The following is a 24456-nucleotide window of genomic DNA, read 5'->3' on the forward strand; positions in this document are numbered from 1 at the left end:
AAAGCTAATTCTCTTAAAACAAAAAAAATGTGGGAAAACCAAATACTTTTTATATTGACCAAGATAATTGACGTAAAATTTAGGTAGACGCGTTTATTTTTCTAGATTTTTTAATTTTATTAAAATTATTTAAGATTTTTCTATGTAACTGTTTTATTTATCTTGCTAAAAAATAGAAAATCTCTCTCTCTCTCTCTCTCTCTCTCTCTCTCTCTCTCTCTCTCCTCTCTCTCTCTCTATATATATATATATATATATATATATATATATATATATATATATATATATATATATATATATACATATATACATATATACATATATACATATATACATATATACATATATACATATATACATATATATATATTTATATATATTTATATGTATATATATATTTATATATATGTATATATATATATATAGAGAGAGATTTTCTATTTTTTATACATATATATATATATATATATATATGTATATGTATATGTGTATATATATATATATATATATATATATATATATATATATATATATATATATATATATATATATATATATATATATATATATATATATATGTATACACACACGCGCAAAACAAACAAATAAAAAAAGAAAAAAAATTCATTAAAGAACAATTTCAATTTTAAAACTAGGTATTCATAAACGAATTATGAAGAGGAAGTAGAAGATAACAGTATGGAGGTAGCGGCTTGCAAATCTTCATTTGAACTTAAAAGTGCATGAACAACATCTGCACGACTAAACCCCATATCGACAAGAGTTCTTATCTAAATAAATAGAACATAATAGAATTGTATATAGTTCTAATATATATATATATATATATATATATATATATATATATATATATATATATATATATATATATATATATATATATATATATATATATATATATAATTCTATTACATAATATAATTATATATAATAATATTAATAGAATTATGTGTATTTTATTTCATATTAAAATATTTATATTTACAATAAATACCAAGTACCATAAAAACGGGTGAATAGAAACTGTAGGATAAATAAAAATAAAATGTAATGTATTAAAAAAAAAATTTCTAGTTGACAGCCAAATGGAAAACATACAAATGTCTTAGTGTGTCAATGAACTTGTTTACTCGCACTACTTGTTTTCTATAATGGAAACATTTTTACAACGCCACTTTAACTGCAACGGCTCTGACAAAACAGTTTTTATCGAAAACGACCTTTTAAATTTTTTAAAAACGATAAACAATAATTTCTAGCACAAAAAGAGAAAAACTACATTAACAAATTTGAATATATATAACCGATTATTTTTTGCGTAACTCACAAAATTCAAAAATGTAAAGAAACTATTAAAAAAAGTTTAAGATTATAGTTTTTATGACAATAGACGGTTCTCTAAAAAAAATAATCGCGATGCATTTCGGTCTTCGTACTCATTATAAAAATAAAGAAATAAGCGTTAAAGTTTTTTATTAAAAAGCAGTCAAGTATTTTTATTTAAAAAGTCATTTTAAAAATGATTTCAAATGATAAAATATCTGGTGAAAAACTTATAACTCATTCCATTCAAGAAAATATTACTGTTGAGCCAAAAACAACAACATCAAAGTATCACGGTGGCATAACTTGCTGTGTTCCATTATGCTACCATAATTCAATTAAAAACAAAAATTTATCATTTTACCTTATCCCAAAGGAAAGTCATTTGAGAAAAAAAATCTTTATCTAGTGGGATAAACTTTGTTCCTTCTATTTCTCATCGAGTTTGTTCAGATCAACTTTTGAACAGGAGGAAAAAAGACCTATATGAACAACTGTTCATCTTTACTGCCAAAAACAGACAATATAAAAAAACCAAGAATCACAGTAAATAATTCGATTTGATAGAAAAGGAAAATAGACGAAATTGAAAACAAAGAAAACGATATTATTTGAAGAAACCGAGCATGAAAAGTTAAAAAAATAAATTATTCTCTTAATGACAAATTGAAAATTATAAAAACTAAAAAAAAAAGAAACGAAAAAAATTACGAGCCAAAATCACACTACCAATCAATTAAAATTTACAACTGACAGATTTAAACATAACCAAGCACACTTTAAATTTTATACTAGTTTCGAATCTTTAAATAGGTTGTATTTAAAGTTCTATTAAAATACCTATTTAAAGTTCTATTAAAATATTTAGAACCTGCTGCAAGTAATCTTATATTTTGGGGGTCTAATACAAACATTGAAAAAAAAAACAAATTTTAGCTACGATAAAAAGGGAAGAGGACATATAATGAGTTCACAGCCTGAATTATTTTTAGTTCAAACACGATTTCGACTTTTCTTTTAGTTGAAGACATGGCGTTACGTTTTGACATTTCCTCAAGTCATGTTAGTAGAATCATAATTTTTAGTTCTAACAAGATTTCGACTTGGCGTTTTAGTTGAAGACACGGCGTTACACTTTGACATATCCTCAAATCATGTTAGTAGTATCATAGTGTCATGGATTTTTTGCATTCTCAAATGCGTATGCTAACAATTTGGACAACTGTGAAAGAAACAATTCCAAAATATTTTAAGGAAAAATATGAATCGACAAGGTTAATTTTAGATAGCACTGAACTTTTATTGAAATTTATTGAAATGCCGACATCTTTTCGAAGTCAGTCTGGAGCTTTTCTTAGTTATGAAGATAAAAATACAGGAAAGGGATTAATTGGAATAGCACTTATTGGAACCATAACTTTTGTCTCTGATTTATACTGTAGTCGTTTTTCAGACAAATTACTAAAAATTGTGGCATACATAACCTACTTGAACCAGGAGACAGTGTAATGGCAGATAGAGTTTTCAATATTACTGATTATTTACCAGAAAATATTTCACTAATTATACCACCATGTCTAAACGAAAAAGCTCAACGCAGCCTTGAAGATGAGAATAAAAATAAAAAAATTGCTGCTATTCGTATTAATGTAGAAAGAGCAATGCAGCGAATAAAAAAATATCAAATTTTACAAACACCATTTAAATTGTCTATGGCGCCAGAAATTATTAAATAACTTGGATAGTTTGCTGTTATTTAGCAAACTTTTGCCAGTTGCTTTTTGCCACTATCTGCTTCAGATAAATAATTTCTTGCATAAATTAAAATTTAGTTAACTCTGATTAAGTAGTTTTTTCCGATTGTTTTTTAAGAAATTCTCAATAATCTTTTTCCATATAAACAATAAAGTCTAATTCTTCTATCTCTAATAATGCCATATTACCTTGGCATTGATAAAAACAGACACGATTTTGTTTAAGCATTGTTTTATCATTAACAACAGCAGGGGAAAATGTTTTATTCTGGCAAGTTTCAGCTATATTCAAACTTTTTTTTGAATAAGGATCAAGAGAATTAAGTAAGCCAAGGTCATTTTGGATTAAAGATAAATCCAACTTTTGTTGCAGGTACATTTTTCATATTTTCATATTTTTTAACTGCGGTATTTTCATTTATTTTTTCCCATTTACAAGCTTGGTTGTAAAAGTTATTTTTACTGTTTTTGAAAATTCCATTCAAAATTGAGGCAGGAAATATACTTTTTTTGTCTATTAATAACGAAACTAAAGTTTAAAGATGTCAAGCGTTTTTTCGTTTCTTCATTCCACAAACTTATAGATGGTGATAAAATAGCTTTTTTCATATTCTTTATTCTCTCTTTGGATAGAACTAAATGTTTTGAAATAACCACTGATTGGGTTTTATCAAATTAAATAAACCAATGAATTCTACTTCAAATCCATTATTTAAGGTACCAACAAGATTAAATATATTATCAGAATTAAAATTAGTTCTTTTATTCTTTGCTGATATTCAGATATTGATGTTTGATGTCAGATGTTAATAATAAGTTATGCAATGATGATTATTTTCTTTTAAAAGATTTGAAAATGTTATTCCTTCTCCCAGATTATATAAACTATCAGACAGTTTTTCGCTGCTTGGCAATGTGCAAAAATTGGGGTTGCACCAATGTCTCTATTTCCTGATACAAAAGAGCACTTTCGTGAATTTTTTTACGAAAAGGTGAACTCGGAAAAAAGTTACACATAGTTTATGTTCCATGTTAAAAACCATCCAAAACAAAAAGAATAACACATGCCTAAATAGGGTTTTTATTCCTTGAAATTAACTATTTACCAAAACACCAGCTAAGATAATAATGGTTTCAACATTACGGAAATGTAGTTTAATATTATACTAAATTTTCGTAAGGAATGTGAAATCACTGATAAAAGCAAGCAACATTTAAATTTCACTTTGAAACCTCATAAAACACATGTGAAACTCAAATAAAACTGACCGTAGAATAAATGTGTTTTTGGCTTACGCCTAAATCGTGACAAAGACGTGTTCATGCAGGTTTTAATTACAAAAGTAAAACTAGATGTGCTGGCTAGGCAATTACGTTTAGCATACAAAACACCTCCTTCTTTTTGACAAGGTTGTTCATAAACAAAGTTTTTTTTTTCATTGAAGCTGAAACACTAGTTTTAATAAGGAAAGAATTTATTTCAATATTTGGTTTAACTACTAAATTTTTAACTAAATTCTCTTTAAACAGCTGATAACCAGAAATTTTATGCATTAAAGCATATCTAACTTGTTGAACTATTGTCTATAATTAAGTATTTGAGTATTTTTTCTTGACTTGTATTAGGAAGTAAGTAAAGACATCTTGACCATGAGCTTATTTGCTACTGTACAATTTCTTCAGCATCTATTTGATTAAACTGACTAGTTACTTCTCAAAATACTGGTTTTGAAGTAGTTAAAATTTTTTTAAACAAACATGGATTGTCATCAATAACCTTTAAATCATGTTCCAAATTGTGTTATTTGTTTGAAATGATGTTATTTGTTTATTTTTGGTGAATATAAACACCAAAATGCATTGCGGTTATTTCTTATAGTGGGAACAGTCCATTCAACAACCAGTTATTTCAGCAAATTACAGGAATTACTGCCAGATTTTATACCATATATTTTTTACTATTGGGTTTTTAAGAAACTTTTAAAAAAATTGTACTTAAATACTTTTCTAAGAAATATAAATATATAAAATATGTAGAATATATGATAGCAACTTTATCCCAGATTATCTTGATATTAGCAAGTTTAAATTTTTTCTAAGAAAGCAGTGAAATATATAGAGCAATTTTATCCCAGATAATCCTAATATTAGCAAGTTTAAATTTTTTTTTTAACTGTTATTGATGATTTAATAGTTTCACAAATAATTTTGGTTAAAAAGAACATTTCTTATAATTAACTGAAAATAATCATTAAATAAATTTTATGATTAAACAAAAAGAAGAGCTACAATTATCAGAACTTTGAACATGGCTCAAAGATTGTAAGTTAGTAAGAAAGTAAATATTTTTCTTCTTATGGAAATTCTTAATTCTTATTATAGAAAAACTATTTCATAATGCAAAATAAGAACTTTGCTTTAATAATTGAAACAAATTGCTAGTTAAATGTTTCTTCCGATGAAATAATGAAAGACATTTTTTTAAATACTTTTAAACTTTTTTTTACTTAGATTTTTCACTCATTCAGCCAGTATTTTCTTTTTTCATTTATCCAATATTAGCTTACTCATATTTTTAAATAACCAAAAACCATATGGTTTTGCAACCAAAGCGTACAAGCTTTTTAAATTGTGATGTAAAAACACTTGCCTTTGTAATCAAAGCGGGTTAATGCAAAAATAAATTGTTGGAAAACTGCGCATTGGTTAAAAGTGCAGTTTTCCAACAATTCTGGCGCTAAATGCATTAGTAATTAAATTAACAAGGTCAAATTAATTAGTCTAATTACTTGTAGGCTCAAATTCTGACCAAATGATTAAATTTTATCTTTAAAATAGAACTAAAGCGCGAACACAAAATTAATGTGAAAGTAGAACTAAAGCGTGTTCACAAAAAAAATGCAGTAGAACTAAGCAAAGTGTGAAAAAGAAGAAATTCACGAATTTTAAAATAGAAATCATTGTGTACACGAAATAGATGTGAAAATAGAAAAACTACTAAAAAAAGGGACTCATCAATTTTTATTTAGAACTATGTAATAATTTCAATACATTATTATAAGAAGTAAAATATTTTAAAGAACCTTATTTATTCCTGTGGGCACCTAATAAAATTTCGAACTTTTGTTTTGGTGGTACCCACAAGTTGGAGTGCAAAAAAAAAAAAAAAAAAAATCAAAACTATTTAATTCTTTATTAAATGACATTTTCAAATGAAAAATTTCTGCAAAACTTTTTTGTTATTATTAATTTTTCGTTTTTCGTACTTTTCAATAACTCTTAATTCTGGTTAAATGGTTTTTTGCTATTTTAGGCACAACTATAATGTCATTTTTACCAATCCTAAGTTAATTATAATGACTTGAAGCTAAATCAGAACACAGGTTTACTACCATGTGATTTAGTAAGAGGAAAAAAGACATTTTTGTAAAAACTCTTTAACATATATTTTACCAGAAAATGTGAACTTTTTTAGTGTCTTTACTTGTAATATATCTCCTTCCTTACCAATTTTGCTTATTGGGCTAGAACCAGTGTCTTAACATTCCTCTTGGTTCAATAACATCAGTCCTCTTGGTTCAATAACATCAGTCCTCTTGATTCAATAACATCAGTCCTCTTGGTTCTGAGTCAGAACTCTAACCAATGTGCAATGACTGCATTACAATGATAACGTATATATTTAATTTTTTAGCAATAAAAAGTAGTATATAACTATAATAATAATAAAAAGCAACTCATGGCAGCATTTTATACTTGCAGTAATACTGATAACTTAACATTTAAATGCAAAAATGCAGATGTACTTTTAAGGTGATTATGAATGGAACGCATTTGTTGGACAAAAACACAAAAAATATTTATGGACTACTTGATCATACCTACACCCATACACCTACACCATACACCTACACCATACACCTACACCATACCTACATCATACACCTACATTTTAAGAAAAACTGAAACACAAAAAATTGTGTCAGTTGCTGACTACTGCTATTGTTAATACTGCTTTAAAAGACATGGTTATATTAAATGAATCAAATACGCCTGATAAGAAAAAAGTAGAACAAGAAAGACTTCATATTGGACGAAAAAATGTAATTGGGAGAAAAAGCAAAAATTTGAAATTTCAATGTATTGGTTCTGATGTTAGAAAAGACAATAACAACTACAGGGACAGTTGAAGAAGAACATATTACAATAGTTGAAGTACCAAGCAGCAGCTATATAAATTACTTAATACCTGATAATAGAACTTCTCACTGCACTGCTGATGAAACTTGATATTTGAAAATGGTAGTAGGCATTCTTTACAACTGTACAACTGCAGTAAACAATGGTAAGTTTATAGGAGTGATAAAACTAATAGAAACAGAACTTGATAGAGCAATACAGTGGCTCATTTGTCAACTCCATTTAAATGAACTTCTGTTTAAGCATGTGTTCGAGTTGATTGATGGAAAAATATAACCCCCCTTCTCCTAACGAACTAATTATTAATACATAAATAATTATTAAAACTTACTTAATTGGAAAGTTAAGAAAAATTTGTTCACTTCAAACCAAACATAAGACTTTTTATACTTTTCTATATAACTTCTGTTTGGAGATTTTTTAATTAAAATTTTTAACTGTAGCATTTTTTACTAAAATAGTTATTTTGGGGTTATTTGGTTCAAAAGATTTCAAATAAGAAATTTCTCAATTTTCAATCTTAAGAAAAAAAAACAAAAAAAAAACAAATATCATACCAATGAATTTTTTAAAAAATTCTAAAAATCTTCTTTTTAACATAAATTTTTAAAAATATTGCATAAATATAAATTGTAAAAAGCTTTTTTAAAAAAAAATATAAAAGTTCTATATACCTTTTCTTCTGAAGGTGTTTGAACAGGATTAACATTTGATGCCTCAGCAGGCTGACGTTGTTGGAACAACTGAGAAAAGGATGGATTAACTACATCAGAATATCCTTGATGCATCTGATCCCTAGCAACCTAATGATAAAAAATTAAAAAACTTATTTCAATATTAAATATAACTTAGTAAATAATATTTTTTAAATAAAATAATCATTATTTTATTAATATTTAAGTAAATTAAAGCAACTGGGTGCCTAATTCAAACCTGTTTTAAGGGTAACGGGAGCTTATAATCCATCCTCCCCACTAAAAGAATGGACTACAAGCTCCCCCTATCCTTACCTTAACTGAATGAATATATCAGTTTTTTTCCTCTCTCAGGTGAGATGCTTTCACAATAACTAAAAAGCCTCACCTGTTCCACCAAAATATATACTATTAATAGGTTCAGTTAAATGTCATGACCAGAACTTCATAGTAAAAAATTAAACAAAACTAAGAAAAAAATTTGGCGATGAAAAATTACAAAATTAACAAAAAATACTCACATATCTTCGCGTAAAATTTTGCTTTTTAACGGCATAGTCATATAATATATCTTCATGAATTTCAGGTGTAGCTCCAATAAAAACTCTCTTGGAAGGAAGAGACTCCTCACTTGGAAGAAAATAGGAATAAAAAGAATACAAAAATGAATATATAGATTCAGGAACAAGACGCCATTGTTGAATTTTGAAAACGTTCCAACTATATATTAGGCCTGATATCTAATAATAAAATATGGTAAAATAAAAATTTATTTGACATAATTTGATATTATAAAGTAATAATATCAAAACATATTAAGTACATTTTTATTTATTTTAAAATTAATAATAAACAAATAATTTCATTATTTATTTTAAAATTAACAGTCAATAATACTACAAAAAACTGTTAAAATGATTTGTCCAGTTTACTATGATTTGTTCAGTTTATTATTAAAAATAATGTTCAAATGTTACTAAAAATTACACAGATCTGACACAAAAATGTTTAAAAGACTTCATTTCTTGACTACTTCTTTTATATAAGACTTTTGAAAACTTTCCATGCAATTGTTTTTTTTGTGTGTGTGGCTGTTAAAGTGCTCCCAGAAGTCCTTATGGCTTTTTCACAGAGCATTGTGGAAAAGCATATAACTTGGAAGTTTACACCTCCTTCCTTATCAACGTCACTTATCTGGTCAGAGCCGACATTAAACCTCAGACATTTTGGTATTGAGTCAGAATTCAAGAACAACTGCGCAAAGCTTTATTATTAACTCTATACTTTTTTAGAGATTTACTTTTTTTAAGTAAATATACTAAACCTTAACTCTAAACTTAAGGCAAAAGTATACAAGCTATTTTGAGTCGAGTTTTTTGAACCAAAAGTTTTAATTGATTCTGCTGTTTCAAGCTTTCAACTTTAAGCCAATTGAATCCAATATACCTAGACTTTTTTCAAGTTTTAATCCTTCTTGAATTTAACAAATTCTATCTGGACGTGCTTTAATGTATGAGTTTGTTGTCAATTTTAAACTTTAAAGGTTTTTTTTTTTTTTCTTTCTCACCAATCATGAGATTAAATATCAAAATATTAAACACTAAAAATAAAAAAACTTGAGATAATTTTTTGAACTTCCACATGAAATTTAAAAGTTGAGTAGAGGGATGCGCATTTATATTTTTTAAAAGAAAGTTTTTTAACAATAAATTTTTTTTTTTATAAAAAAAGTTGCTGATCTGAAACAGCCAGTAGCAAATTTTTTTGGGGGAGGGGGGCTAGGGGCCCCTTCTCTAGCCCCCACTTTAATCCAACAATGGAAACAGGGAATGATAAAATTTGCCAATAAGTTTTTATTACTTTTTGAATGTAAAATGTAGAGTAAATATATTTTCTTCATTTTCTCAATGACATATTTAAATACAAAATTAACATAAAAAGGCCATAATCATTTAATTTAAAAAAAAAAAATTATTCTCAAACACAAAAGAAAAAAAAAAAGGATTGCTTTTTACCTTTTTTTTATTTCTTAGGTTTCAAATTGAGTTATTCATTTTTAAGTTGTTGTCTTGAATCAAGCCAAGCATTTTATGCTTAGAACTAATCCAGTCGAACATGCTCAGGTTTAAATGTTCAAACTCATAAATCACCAGTGAGCAATGATGAAATTCAACCAAATATTATTGAAAAGTTTAAACAAGCTTTGGTTTGGGATTAAAGGGCAATATGAAGTAGTACTATTAAAGTGTTTGACCACTTTTCGGAGGTCCGTATAGAAGCAAAAATAGTTTTGGTGACATTTATGAACTTTGTGTTGCTTTAAAACAACTTAACAATTACAGCTTTTTCAAAATAAGAAACTCATCTTTTGAGTTCTACAAAATAAGATACTTATCTTTTGAGTTCTACAAAATAAGATACTTATCTTTTGAGTTCTAAAATTGGGATTGAAAAAAACTTGATGAAAATAATCCATTAATTCAACTTGTAAAAATTTAAAAAAAAACTTGTAAAAAATTTGAAAATAGAACTATTGAAAGAAGAAACATTGATTAAATTCATCTGATAAAGAATGTCAGATCTTAATGTTTTTAACAAAGAAAATCAATTTGGCAACAAGATTTGAATGACCATGACGATCAGGAAATGAAATCGAAAATTGCTAAAAAAGAGGCTGTTGTTAAAACCAGATCTGAATGCAGAAGAAATATTTTAAAAAAGCTGTTTTAATTATTTTTTCTATATCAGCGGAAGCTAAGAGAGCTTTTACTAGTTTTGGACTTTTACAACTAGATAATAAAAAACTCTTTATATGATGAAATATTACATCAGAATTTTCAAAACTATAAAACAAAAAAATTTTACTATAAAAGGTTTTCAGTAATATTACTTTTGTCACAACAAATGTGATATTAAACAAATTAACTGTTTACTTTGTATTGCTTTTCCGTAATAACATAAGAAAATAAAGTATAAAATAGTTTAAAATTTTTTAAAATAGTTAATATACCTGTTCACGTTTTAATTTTAAAAGAAAATGTTTATAAAAAAAGCCCTATTGAAATTATCAGAACTTTTTTTTAATAAATACTCACAATTCCACAGCCAGCCAATAGTAGAGATTTCTTTGTTCTACAAATCTAATAAAAAATAAAAAATATATATATATATATGAAAGAAATATAAAATATATATATATTTTTTTCTCTTGTGGTAATTCAATCTTATTTATTATTATTTGTACAGATTCTTATTAGGTGTAAAATTGTATCAAAAAAGGAATTTTTGAAAGAAATTTTGTAATTAAAATAAAATTTTGAATTTTATTTTGCATCTAATGACAATTTGTACAAAAAAGTATAAATATCACAACATAAAAATAGTTTGTATGCCTCTTTATTTATGGTTTAGCATTTTATCCTCATTAAAGACTTAAAGAAATTTCTATGCTTGATGTCTATGTCCATTTGTGTTCTGTGTGAACCTCTGGCATGGTGTTCGCTCACCAGCAAGTTACTATATGTATGTTTATGTTCTGTGTAAATCTCTGGTACAGTGTTGCTCAGTCATAAGTTACTATCATCCTGATGCTGGTGAGATGTAATCTAGTATTATTTTCCCCATATCCTTCTGTCTTGTAGGATTTGCCTTTCTAAGCAAAGGCTAGCAGAAGAAAACTCTGACTTAAAAATCTCTTGTCTTGGGACTCTTGGTTGAGTAAAGGTTATGGTGAGATGGTGTCTCGATAAAAATATTTATCTTGGGCAGATACTAACTGCAAAACTCTAGTATCTTGTAGATGGCCTGCTTTGCAAAGACTACAGAGGTAAGCAGAATTATTCAATTTACCAGCCTCACGGTTCTTCTTTAACTTCAGGCTGGCATAGATGTAAACATATGTTAAATTGTGTCCTGCCTAGGATGACAAATGCTGGATCTTCTTGACTCACTCATAGATTTTTTCTTTTGCCTCCTGTATATTTTCTCCTATCTCCTAATGAGCGTACAGCTCTTAAACTCAGTTTAGTGATACTGAGGCTGGCTGGTAGTAAGGTTTCCCAAACTCTGTGGTAACTCTCAGAGAGGCTACAACATCTGTAAAATAACAGAGTATTAACAGTGCCATGTTGTGCATGGATGGTGCCCTTGTTAGTGCTTTTGGAGTGCATTGTTAAGGCCTCATAGAAGCCCTAACTTATAAGTTTGGATTAATAAGCAAGACTGCATAGCTCATTGCTTGGGGTGCTATATTTTATCTAATTGAGTCATGTTTTCTTTACATTATGCAAATATTCAGGCTAAACCATACACCTTTGAAGGCACAAAAGGCTAAAACATTATGCAAAGACACAAAAGGCTAAAACATTATGCAAATATTCAGGCTACACCATACACCTTTGAAGGCACAACTTTATAGTCCATTACAAAATAATCACTCAGGATTAGTTCTGCCTCAATCTCTTTAGTCAAGCCCTCTTTGCCTAAATCAGTCTGTACCAACTGGAGTTCAACTTTCATTAGTTAGCGCAACCTCTATTAATGTAGGGATGTTTTTTTAAATCATTAAATGTGATAAAGATGTAATAAAGATTTGAAAAGGATGTCAGGTCAGGTTATCCTGCTACTGGTAACATGTAACCCAGTACAATCTGCTTCATGTTCTGCTGCCTTGTAGGATACACTTTCTTAGAGAAAGGCTAGGAGAAGCCAACTCTGACTTAAAACACCCCCTGCCTTGGGGCTCTTAGTTGAGTAAAGGTGTCTCGATTAAAATACTCATCTTGGGCAGATGTTAAATGCATCCGGGTACTGTCTCGTAGAAGGCCTCCTAGACACAGACTTGAGGGGTAAACAGATTCTATCTGCTGACCAGCCTTGCATCCCTTCTTCATCTATTAGGCTGGCACAGATTTATTTTTAATACATTGTTTCCAGTTTAGGATGTTGAATGCTGGATCTTCTTGACTCAATGCATGGGTTTTGCTTGTGTCTCTGTTTTTATGACTAGACAACTCATTCTATTCTCACCTAATGAGGGTACAGCTCTAAAACTCAGTTTTATGGCTCTGAGGCCGGCTGGTAGTCAGGTTTCCTGAACTTTGTGGTAGCTCTCAGAGAGGTGACTTTATCAACAGCTGAAAAATATCAAAGTATTAACAGTGCCAAATTGTGTATGGATGGTATCCCTGTTTGTACTTTAGGTGTACATTGTCAAGACCATATTTGGAGCTCTTTGTTACGGCTTAGGATTTATTATTAGTAATGAGAGAATTGCTTGGGCTATTAAACAGTGCACTGAGTACTGTCTAAGCTTTGAGTCACGCTTTTTAACAGATTTAAAAATGAATAAAGTACCAAAAACTATAAAACACAAAACACCAGCATCATCACTAAGTTCTCTAAACCTACCATTCACTAATATTTGTGGTCTTTGAAGTAACTTTTCTTCTGTTGAGTCTAATCTTCCATATCTATTAGCAAAACAATTCTCCAGAAAACAGACGTCTACTTATTACTGCTAGGTAAAAAGGTTTTGTCTAACGCCAAAGCCCGCTACTCTCAGGTTATGAAATCTCGTGTTTCATCACAAAAATTTGGCTCTCATGACTTATGGAGAATCTTTAATAGTATCAATAATAAGGGCAAATCTATTACCTCTCTTGTATGGTTCAGACTTTGTCACCTCAACTAAAGGCAAAGCTGAATTGTTTGCTACAAACTTTTCATCAATATCATCTCATGATTCCACTAGTTGCGTTCTACCTGATATAGCTGTCAAACAGGTTGATCCATTGTTTAACATTCGTATCACTCCAGCTTCTGTATCTAAAGTGATTTCCTGCTTAGACTCTTCTACAGCTTGTGGTCCCGACAACATACCTGTTATAGTCTTGCAGAAGTGTTCTCCAGAGCTGTTGTCTATACTTTCAAAACTATTTAACAAGTGCTCATCAGAGTCTCGTTTTCCAGCCTGCTGGAAAGCAGCATCTGTTATCACTATTTTCAAATATCTGTTTTTTTTCTCCTTTTTCTGGAGAGCAATCTGATTTATCTAAATACCATCCCATTAGTCTTCTCTCTTTCATAAGCAAAGTTTTTGAATCTTTAATTAACAAACACTTAATCTTTTATCTTGAACCTGACACTTAAACTTGACACTTTGAAACTTACTTTCTGATCATCAATATGGATTTCAATCTTCTTGTTCTACAGCTGATTTGCTAACAGTAATAACCGATAGGTTTTATTGTGCATTAGATAAGGGTGGAGAGCTTAAGGCCATCGCTCTTGACACTTCTAAAGCTTTTGATAAAGATTGGCATGCTGGTCTATTCCATAAGCTTACTTCTTACGGTGCATCTGGTAACCTCTTTAAGATTATTGAATCCTTTCTTTCCAATCGTAGTACAAAAGTTGTCCTCAATGGACAGCACTCTTCTTCATATTTTGTAACTTCAGGGGTTCCTCAAGGATCTATCCTAGACCCTATACTCTTTTTAATTTACATTAATGATTTTTCAGATATTCTCACTTCTAAGGTGGCATTGTTCGCTAATGATACTACCATTTATTCTTGTCATGATAAGATGCCAACACTCTCTGATTGTTTGGAGGGGGCAATTGAGCTTGAAAAGGATCTCACTTCTGCTACAGCATGGGGCTCACAGTAGTTGGTGAACTTTAATTCAGATAAAATTCGATTTTTTTCACCCAATCGTTATCGCAATAATTTAGATCTTCCTATATTTATGAATGGTAATGTACTTGATGAGTCATCTACCCTTCATCTTCTAGGATTAGCTCTTACTTCTGATCTTTCTTGGAAACCATATATCAAGTCATTTGCAAAATTAGCATCTGCTAAGGTTGCATCTCTTTATCAAACTGGAAACTTTCTTACTCTGGATTCTATTCTCTAGCTCTATAAACTCAAAATCAAGCCTTGTATGGAACACCGTTGCCATATCTGGGGCGGATCTTTTAATGATGTCCTTTCTCTTTTAGACAAGGTGCAAAAACGCATTGTAAACATAGTTGAACTTGCTCTTGCAGCCAACCTCCAACCATTATCACATCGTTGTAATCTTGTTTTTTTTTTCTTTTTTTCTACCAATACTATAATGGGCACTGTTCTAAAGAGCTAGTGCCTCTTGTGTCATCAACTAAAATTCATTCTCATGTCACTCCTCATTCAATTAAGTGTCATCCTTTTTCTGTGACTGTTCCTAAGTGCTCTAAAAACTCTTATTCCTCTAGTTTTTTCCTCAAACGTCAGTTCTTTGGAATTCATATAGTTTGCAATCTTTGAAGTTGTCTGTCAATATTTATCTTGTTTCAGAATCTTTATCTTTTCTCTTCTAGTAATTTCCAACTCTAATAGTGATTGCTAGCAGCCTTGTTGGAAGCGAAGATATTGAAGAAAAAAAAAATCCAACACATATCTTCTACTCTTGGATTCTAATAGCCATTTGATACTCTTGATCTAATGATAACAGATTTCATATTTTTAGGATTGGGCTTGTGTATACCTTGTTAGGACCAATAATTCATAGAGCTTTCTTTTCTAAACACTTGAGTTGCATTTTTTTTTTTGATTTACTGTTTTCCCAAATTTCAACGCCATACATTAAATGGCTTCTAATTAAAACATTGTATAAAACAAATTTAGATTTACTAGGCAATAGTTTATTGAACTTTCTAAGTAGCTGGATGCTTTTACTTCTCTTTTTTGATGTTTGTACTATATGGTGATGCCATTTCATATTAGTCACTTTTTATTAGTCGAATCTTACCTTTCATAAATTTACCAGAATTGGTCTTTGTAAAACTAATTTGAATTTGGCTGTTTCTTCTTTGGATCTCAGTATTAATGACTATTATCCTTTGATTTGCAAAGACTTCAATAGTCATATGCTTAGCATGGATATATACTTATGTACCAATTCAAACTTTAATTCGACTAAAGAGAAATTAGATTTGAATTCATCTGAAAGTTCTTCATGTGCTTCTGCTTAGCACCTCTTGACTCAATTTTTTTCCACTTTGCTCTTTATCGTTTTCCTTCTTTTTAAGACTTTTTAGATACAATTTCTAATAAAATTAATCAAGCCCTTTCTCATTATCCCTCTACCAATATTACTGTTATTGTTGACTTCTATACTCATCACACTGAATGGCCTGACTCTATCATCACTAAAACTGCTAGTACTAAAGCTTATATCTTCTGTATTTCTCAATCTTACTCAATAATTAATTTGTAACTCATTTTCCAGATAACCTTAACCACTTACCTTTATTCCAGGCAGGTATTGAAGCTTTTATTCCTTCTTGTCGGTTTCAAGTCAAGCCTTGTTCTACTCGGTGGTTTTTATTTTTGTGTGCAGCTGCTATATTTAATGGCAAATGCGTCAACCGGTTTTCTAGTCATGGCTGTTTGCAAGTTTTAAATATTAAGGAAGTTTTATATATTAACATTTATCATTTCCAACCGGACTCAATAACCAGTTACTTTAGACGAACACATACAGGAAAGGAGAAAAGATGTCTTAGAGTAAGAGTTAAAACTATTAAAAGATGTCAGACAGATGTATAAAAAGCACAAAATTCAAGCAAAGATTTAATATTAATAATTGTTTATGTATATTTCACCAAAAGGGAGAAGGCAGGTACAAAAGGGAGGCGGCGGGTAGAACTAAGCGCACAGAGCTGAATGTTAAAAAGCAACAGGTATCCAAAATTACAAAGCGCTAAAAGATTGGGATAAAAAACGTACAGGAATAGAAAGATAATATGAAACAATTAAGGCAATGTGAAAAATATGAAGATGACATGACATAATTGTATATATGTGTGTGCGCCTTACTTAGAAAATATACTGAGAAGCTTAAATGGTATAAAAATCTGAATTTGAAGAGATGTGTACCATTCAAAAACATACAATAGAAAGATTTTTTTTTTTAAAAAAAGGAAAGATAAATGGTTACAAAGCAAATATAAGAGCAGCAGGATTTAAGAGAAAATTAATGAAAAAATAGATAGTAGTTTATAGATAGATTTGAACCAAAGCCATTCAGTGTATGAAGTAAACTGTTTATATACAAATAAGCTAAACATGTGTATACTAATGAACAAAAAAATTAAATTATAAAAAGTTTAAAAAGTGATGTAGAAAGCAAAGCCTATGAGGTAGATACATATATATATATATATATATATATATATATATATATATATATATATATATATATATATATATATATGCATACATGAACAAACCAACGTACACTACCATTCATAATTATTCGAACTTTTGTTTAAAAATGCTTTTTATTATTTAACTATTTTTTATGTTGATTTTTGTACTTTGTACTAAGTAAATAATAATGATAAATAAAAAACAAAAAAGTATTTTGATTAAAATGCTTTGATAAAAATTATAAGAATAATAAAAGTGCTAAAGTGGGCAAAACTACATAAAAAATGGACCATTAATGACTGTAAACATGGACCGACGTGTTGAAGTTTTAAATCTTTTTATTTGTCTAAAAAAATAATCATTGAAAATATGATAAAATAGTGGGTATTATCAACTATAAAATATGGTGGATTAATTGTGAAGGTCTAGGGTTGTTTTGGTTGGAATGCCGCAGGTGACATTATAAAAATAGAGGGAATAATGACAAAAGTAGTTTACTTGGCCACTTAAAAAGTCATGCTATACCTTTAGAAAGTTGGGTTAATGGAAGCCATTTATTTTTTTGAAGAAAATGACTTAAAGCTTGAATCCAAAACACATTCTTCAGAACATTGTATAAGTTGCTTGACTGAGTTCTAATGACTGAGTTTAATATCAAATAGAATGATTTAGCCTCCCTAATTACAATATCACCCTCTTTTCGGATTTTTATGGCAGGAATTAAAAGTAATGTCAAAAACTAACGCTTAATGATGCATAAGATGATATATAAGTAAATTATTAATTTATCTTACTTTATCATAAGTTAATGATGGGACTTAATTTAATTTTTGTAAACCTAATAAATAGAAAGATAACATATAATTCAGGTAGATTGCGCTTTAAGTTTTTCTCCCAATAGTAAGTAAAACTTGGATCTCTTATATCGAAAAGTACGACCACTCAAATAATTATGGATGGTAGTGTGTGAACATAACCAACATATACCCATGCATTATATAGATGTATTCATATAGGGACAACTTATACTTGTTACACTAAAATTTTACAAACATATAGCTATTTTTTTTTGTCAATTTTGTTCCTGAAAATAACAAGCACCCTAAAGAAACAAAAAGAAAAGCAGTACACAAATTATTTAAATTATTATTATTTTCTATTAAGTTTATTTTAATTACCTATTGTTAGCTTTCTTTGTTTTTGAAACTTTTTTCTGCAAAGTATTGAAACAGTTAATATATAAAACTTGCAAACAGCTGTGACCAAGTTATTGAAATAAAAAACTTCTTTGTGAAAAAACGAGATGGAAAACTGCACACGCCTCCTGGGAAGACTTTAATGGTAATCATTTTTTTCATCTTTTTCAAAAGAACTTTTTTAAAAAAGATGAAAATAATGCCTTTTTATTATTACAAGAAATCAAAGTTATGTTTGAAACATGTAAACATGTACCAACAAAGTTTAATGTTGACGATACCGAATCAAATAATTAAGCAAAATCCAAAAAATTTTTGTCAGATTCATTATCAGCGTCAGTAGCTTTTGTTATAAAATCTATTAGATCTTCTAATAAATAAGAATTCTGTAATTTCTTTAGATCAAACCAATAACATCCTAAACTATATCACATCTAAACCGCAACCACATCTTAACTCAATAAATATCTAGTTTGAAAAAAATACCATTATAACCTCTTGCAGCTTCACCAAAATATGTACAACTTTTTATACTCATAACTGTTAACAATAAAAAAAAAACATTATTTAATCTGTACAATTATGTACATAAAATTGTCCTAGTACATTTATACACAAAGATTCAAAAAATATTGAATAACAAACATCTTTTTCTCATCGCAAAAAGTCATAGTCTGATGCTAAAGTCCATTATTTTCAGAATACTAAATCTTACATTTATCTCAGAAGTTAAGTCTAGAGACTTTTAACAATGCCATCAACAAAGAGAAGTCTTACCCTCATACATAGGTCTAATCTCATTTCCTTTCCCAAAGTTAAGAGACCTCTAATGATTACACTTTTCCTGTTATCTCAAAGAAACAGGTTATTCAAATATTAGACACCTTGATCATGCCCACTGCTGTTGCTAACATTAATTTCTCTCTTAAACTCTTTTACAGCCTATTGTCTTGACAACATGCCTGTCACAAAAGTATTCTCCTGAACTCTCCTTAGCACACTCTAAACTATTTAACAAGTGCTTAACTGAATCTTATTCTCTTATCTGCTAGACAATTGCTGTGAAAAACTATGATTTCAATTTTTGGTCGTGCGTCCTAATCTAAATAATCTTGCTGATAATCTTAACTCTTAAGTATAAATACGCAAGTATATTCTTCAGTTTTGACAAAAAATCATCAGTTATTATTTTTCAGTCTTGACAAAAAGTCATAAGTTAATGATTGCTTACAGTTGACCTTTAATGTGATCTCAGCTTGGGATCTGGTGAATTTTAATCAAAACAAAATTCAGTTGTTTACTACTAGTAAATATTGTTGATATTCCTATTTTGATGAATGACATTCTTATAGTCTTTTATCTCGGGTCTTCTAGGTTACTTACTACTGATCTTTCAACAAAAATATTATAAACAACTATTTTTAATGTTTAAATGCCAATTAATAGCCTAATATTTCTTATGGGTTTTTTTAATAAACTTTGCAGTCTCTCTTACATTTTTTTATCTTGGGTCTTCTAGTATTATCCTTCCTACTGGTTTCTCAACGGAAATAATATAAACAATTGTTTTTAATGTTCAATTACCAATTAACAACCTAATATTTCTTATTGTTTTTAAAAAAACTTTGCAGTCTCTCTTACAGTCTCTCTTGGGTCTTCTAGGATTACCCTTACTACTGATCTCTCAACAGAAATAATATAAACAGTTACTTTTAATGTTCAAATGCCATTTAATAACCTTATATTTCCTATTGTTTTTTTTGTTTTTTTCAAAACTTTGCTAGAATTACTAAAAGTATTAACCTAATATTTCTTATTGTTTTTTTTAAATAAACTTTATTTAACTTAAATTTAACTTAAATAAACTAGAATTACTAAAAGTATTGAACTATTAGAATTACCATTTTATTTTTTTAATGATTCAAATAAAAATTTATGGAAATTAAAATCATTTCTACTTTATCACAACACTAGTTCTAGACAGTTCAGAGCTAGGGCTAGGGTAAAACGAATAAAATACATGATAGAATGAAACAAAAAGCATCAATTAGATAATGTAATCAAACTAATTTAAACACACAAAAATTTAGTACCTACCTGTAATGCAAGAGAATAAGTAAACGCCTTTCGAGTAAACAAAAAACCAAATGTGTTTTTCTGACTTCCACTAGGAATTTCCTTATGATAAAATACTAGCAAGGCAAAGATTGGGCCATAACTGACAAACAGTTAAAGTAAAATTTAATTTTGGGAGAATCACAAATTCATCTTATTTATTAGCATGTTATATGCTACCAAGTGGAAGTTTTATTAAGAAATTAAATGAAATTTTGGATTTCAAAAATGCATTTTTTTGCTCATTTTGTGAACTGGATAGTGTTATTGTGCGGATTATGAAAAATATTGAATTTTTATTGTTGTTAAATAGTTATACTTATTATATATAATATGTTTTCAAAAAATGAACTTGAATAGGGAATTGCGCAGTTGAATCTCCTTACATTAACTGACTATATATATTAAAACAGGCAGAATCTATTTAAAAATATATTAATTTAAGCATTAATTTAAATATTATTTAAACTTACTAAACATATATTAACAATAAAATAATAAAGTATATAAATGTTATTTAAACTTACTAAACATATATTAACAATAAAATAATAAAAATATATAAATATTATTTAAATTTACTAAACATATATTAACAATAAAATAATAAAGTATATAAATGTTATTTAAACTTAATAAACATATATTAACAATAAAATAATAAAAATATATAAACAATATTTAAACTTAATAAACATATATTAACAATAAAATAATAAAAATATATAATTATTTAAACTTAGTAAATACAAATTTTATTTATTATGCTGAATATAAAAAAACAAAACAAAAAAAAAACAATAATAAAATTCAACACTATCCAAATCACAAAAAAATAGCAAAAAATTGTGCATTTCATGAAATGAGCAATTTTAACATCTGAGCATAACATATATATCACACACATACACACATATACACATTCATATATATAATTTCTGTCAATAAAGTTGTTACATTTTCTTTAATATAAAATTTAGACAAATAAAAAAACATACAAATATTTTAAACATGGAAAAATAAAAAGATACAGTCCACATGGAGCAATATCAATGTTATTAAATGCCAGTTTATACAAAATAAAGTTTAATCCAAGAGACATAAACCACATTGAAAGAAGCCATGTCTAAATTAACAATAATAAATTTTAAAAATAATACACATCACTATTTCATAGTTATATTTTCATTGCATATTAATATTTCAATGTTAGCATTATCCTTTTCTTTTTATAGTATTTTTATTCATTTTTAACATGATTGTTATAAAAATTGTTTGATTTATAAAAATTATAAAAACAAAAGCTATGATAACTAATATTATCATGGTTTATATATTATCATATTTATCATATATTATCATATATTATAATATTTAATTTTTAAAAAAATATATTTTTAAATCATTAACATGCCAAACTTTTTAAGGATATTTTAAGTAGGCTAAGAAACTTGAAAATTAAAAAATTGAAAAAAAATTGAACTAAAACTGAAAACGAATAATAAAAAATAGTAATAACAATAACAATAATAAAAAAATAAACAAGTATAATAAAAAAAAAATTCAAAGAAATAACAACAGAAAAAGTAGGATAGTAATAAACAATCTTTTATTAAAATTTTAAGAAATTAAAATAATCTTTTTCATGTCATAACAATAAGATTTTCACCAAGTAAAATACTTAAAAATTTTTTAAAGCCATTCTAACTATATCACCACAATAGTGAAGTGATGGTGAGCAAAAAGCCATTTTAACTATATCACCACAATGGTGGAGTGATGGTGAGCAAAATTATGCCTTTAATTTAAATATATCGCTTTAAATATTAATTAAAATTAAATACATGAACTCCATTTTTGTTTTTAAAAATGACACAACTGTTTAAACAAGATATTTTCTAAATTGAGACAATCATGTTTTTTTATTGATGAACCAATGATTATCTCTTTTTATGATCTTTTTATGTGTAATGTTGGATGATTTACAAAGAGTTGGTTTAAAACTTAAAGTTGCTTCTTTTGACCAGTGGAATTTATTTGAGGCAAAACTTCAGAAGCACTGGTAAAGGTATACGCTTTTACATAATGTAAATACTTGTTCACATAGAACAGCTATCTGAGCATGTTTTTCTGTTGTTAACTCATTAGTTTTTCCAATAACTAATATATTAATTTTTTGCTAAAATAACAGCAAACAATGACTAAAGCAAATTTTATGGCTTAAAACGTAAAATAGTATATAATAATAATTACTCAAAATTTTGAATAATAATAAAAAAATTTAACAAATATTTTATACTTTCTGCAAATTTTAAAAATGTTCTAAACTTTTGATTGTGACTGTAAACTAAAATATTATACAGTATACTCAAATTTGTATGCTAACATTGAAAGTTATAAAATTATACAGAACACTCCAATTTGTACACTAACATCGAAAGTTAAAAAATTATACAGTACACTCCAACAAGGAAGAAATTATTTACAACTTAAGGTACTAGTAATGAAAAAAATTATTTAAATTATTACTGAATTTAAGTTTTTGTCATTGGTCACATTATGTGGTAATTTTTACGTGGTCAAGTATAAAATTTTTTAAAAGGAACATTTATTTATTCTGCATTTCTGTTGAAACCAATATTATGATAAGTACTACAGATAAATTTCAGTACAGATCTAATGCTTCTGAAACTTTGCATTGTTGCTAAATGTTATGTGTGCCAATATTAAATTGCAATTTATTTTCCAATCTGTAGTGAAGTGAAGTAAGAAAAATAATAACTGTCATCATATATAAAAGTTGATTGTTGTTAAAACAAATAAATAAAATGTAAAGTCATTTTATTTATTTGTTTCAAGTTAGTTTCATCTTGTTGAAAAAACTTAAGTTAAATGACTTATTTAAATACCAGTATAAAAAATATTCCTGACCTAAAATATCCTTAATATTTAGGTTGGTTTGGCTGATATAAATAATGTTTAGACTAAACATTAAAATGTAATGCATCAAAAAGCAAAACAAAAAGTAACTTTGTGGCAATCTGTGCTTTGGCAAAATAATTATCAAATAAAAATAAGGACCTAATAAAAACTAACTTCAACTCTGATAGTGACTAAAAACAAAAACTTAACACAACTATTTCTAAATTAATAAGAGTATTCTTACAAGGTACTTTCTTGTTCCCCATCTCCTTTCAAGCACCAAAAGATTATAAACCATAACACAAGTGCATATAGAATCAAAATAACTATCGCAAATAAATTGTGATGTTATTATTCTCCAAACCTAAACAAACATATTTTAGTTCAGATGTATAATGCTAATAATAATGATATAAAATAATGATAATGAAACTAATAAATTATGTTATAAAATAATAACAACAATGACGCTAATGATCATCATCATCATTATTAAGTAAAATTTAAACAACCTGTTTCTGTTCAACAACATTTCTCCAATTGAGAGTAAACTCAGAATGATATTTGGAAAGTAAAAGTGAGGCAGTGGCTGATGAAACTCCATAGGTTATTAATAGTATGCGACTCACAGGTGCATGAGCTTCAACAAAAATAAACTTGAAATAATAACACAATTTTTTAGATATAAAAATATTTCTTTTTATAGCTTTGTTCATTTAAAACTACTTCTTTTAATTCAAACATGAAAATAGTGCAACTACTCTAAACAAATATGCGTAAAAGCTTACACTATAATTACAAAGAATTAATGTTTTTTTTAAATTAAATTTACAAATCTTTTTGTTTTTACCAAAACTGATCGGAGATGGAGTATCAGGAACTTGCATTATTTTCTATTCCAAGATCCATTGATCATCAATCCATTGATTTTTAATTATTTTAAAATAAAGTAGGAGCTAAATTTAAAAACTATTTCTATAGAAAGTTTTATACAAAATTTGAATTTTTAAAATTTAAACAATTTATGAGTTGCA

At 27.6% G+C, this 24456-nt stretch overlaps 1 protein-coding gene across 1 annotated transcript; it reads right to left on the minus strand.

Annotated features, from left to right (window-relative positions):
- Window positions 1-616: 616 nt before the first annotated feature.
- LOC100206945 (ubiquitin-associated domain-containing protein 2) lies at window positions 617-24393 on the minus strand. Its single transcript, XM_065788443.1, has 9 exons — window positions 24273-24393; window positions 23935-24062; window positions 23667-23786; window positions 21532-21626; window positions 20483-20603; window positions 11089-11133; window positions 8515-8733; window positions 7973-8101; window positions 617-791 (listed from the first exon to the last, which is right to left on the minus strand). The coding sequence occupies exons 1-9, from the start codon at window positions 24307-24309 to the stop codon at window positions 672-674; spliced, it is 1014 nt and encodes a 337-aa protein (XP_065644515.1). The 5' UTR covers window positions 24310-24393; the 3' UTR covers window positions 617-671.
- Between the last annotated feature and the right edge of the window lie 63 nt (window positions 24394-24456).

The sequence above is a fragment of the Hydra vulgaris genome, chromosome 01 (assembly GCF_038396675.1).
Source record: "Hydra vulgaris chromosome 01, alternate assembly HydraT2T_AEP".
NCBI lineage: Eukaryota > Metazoa > Cnidaria > Hydrozoa > Anthoathecata > Hydridae > Hydra > Hydra vulgaris.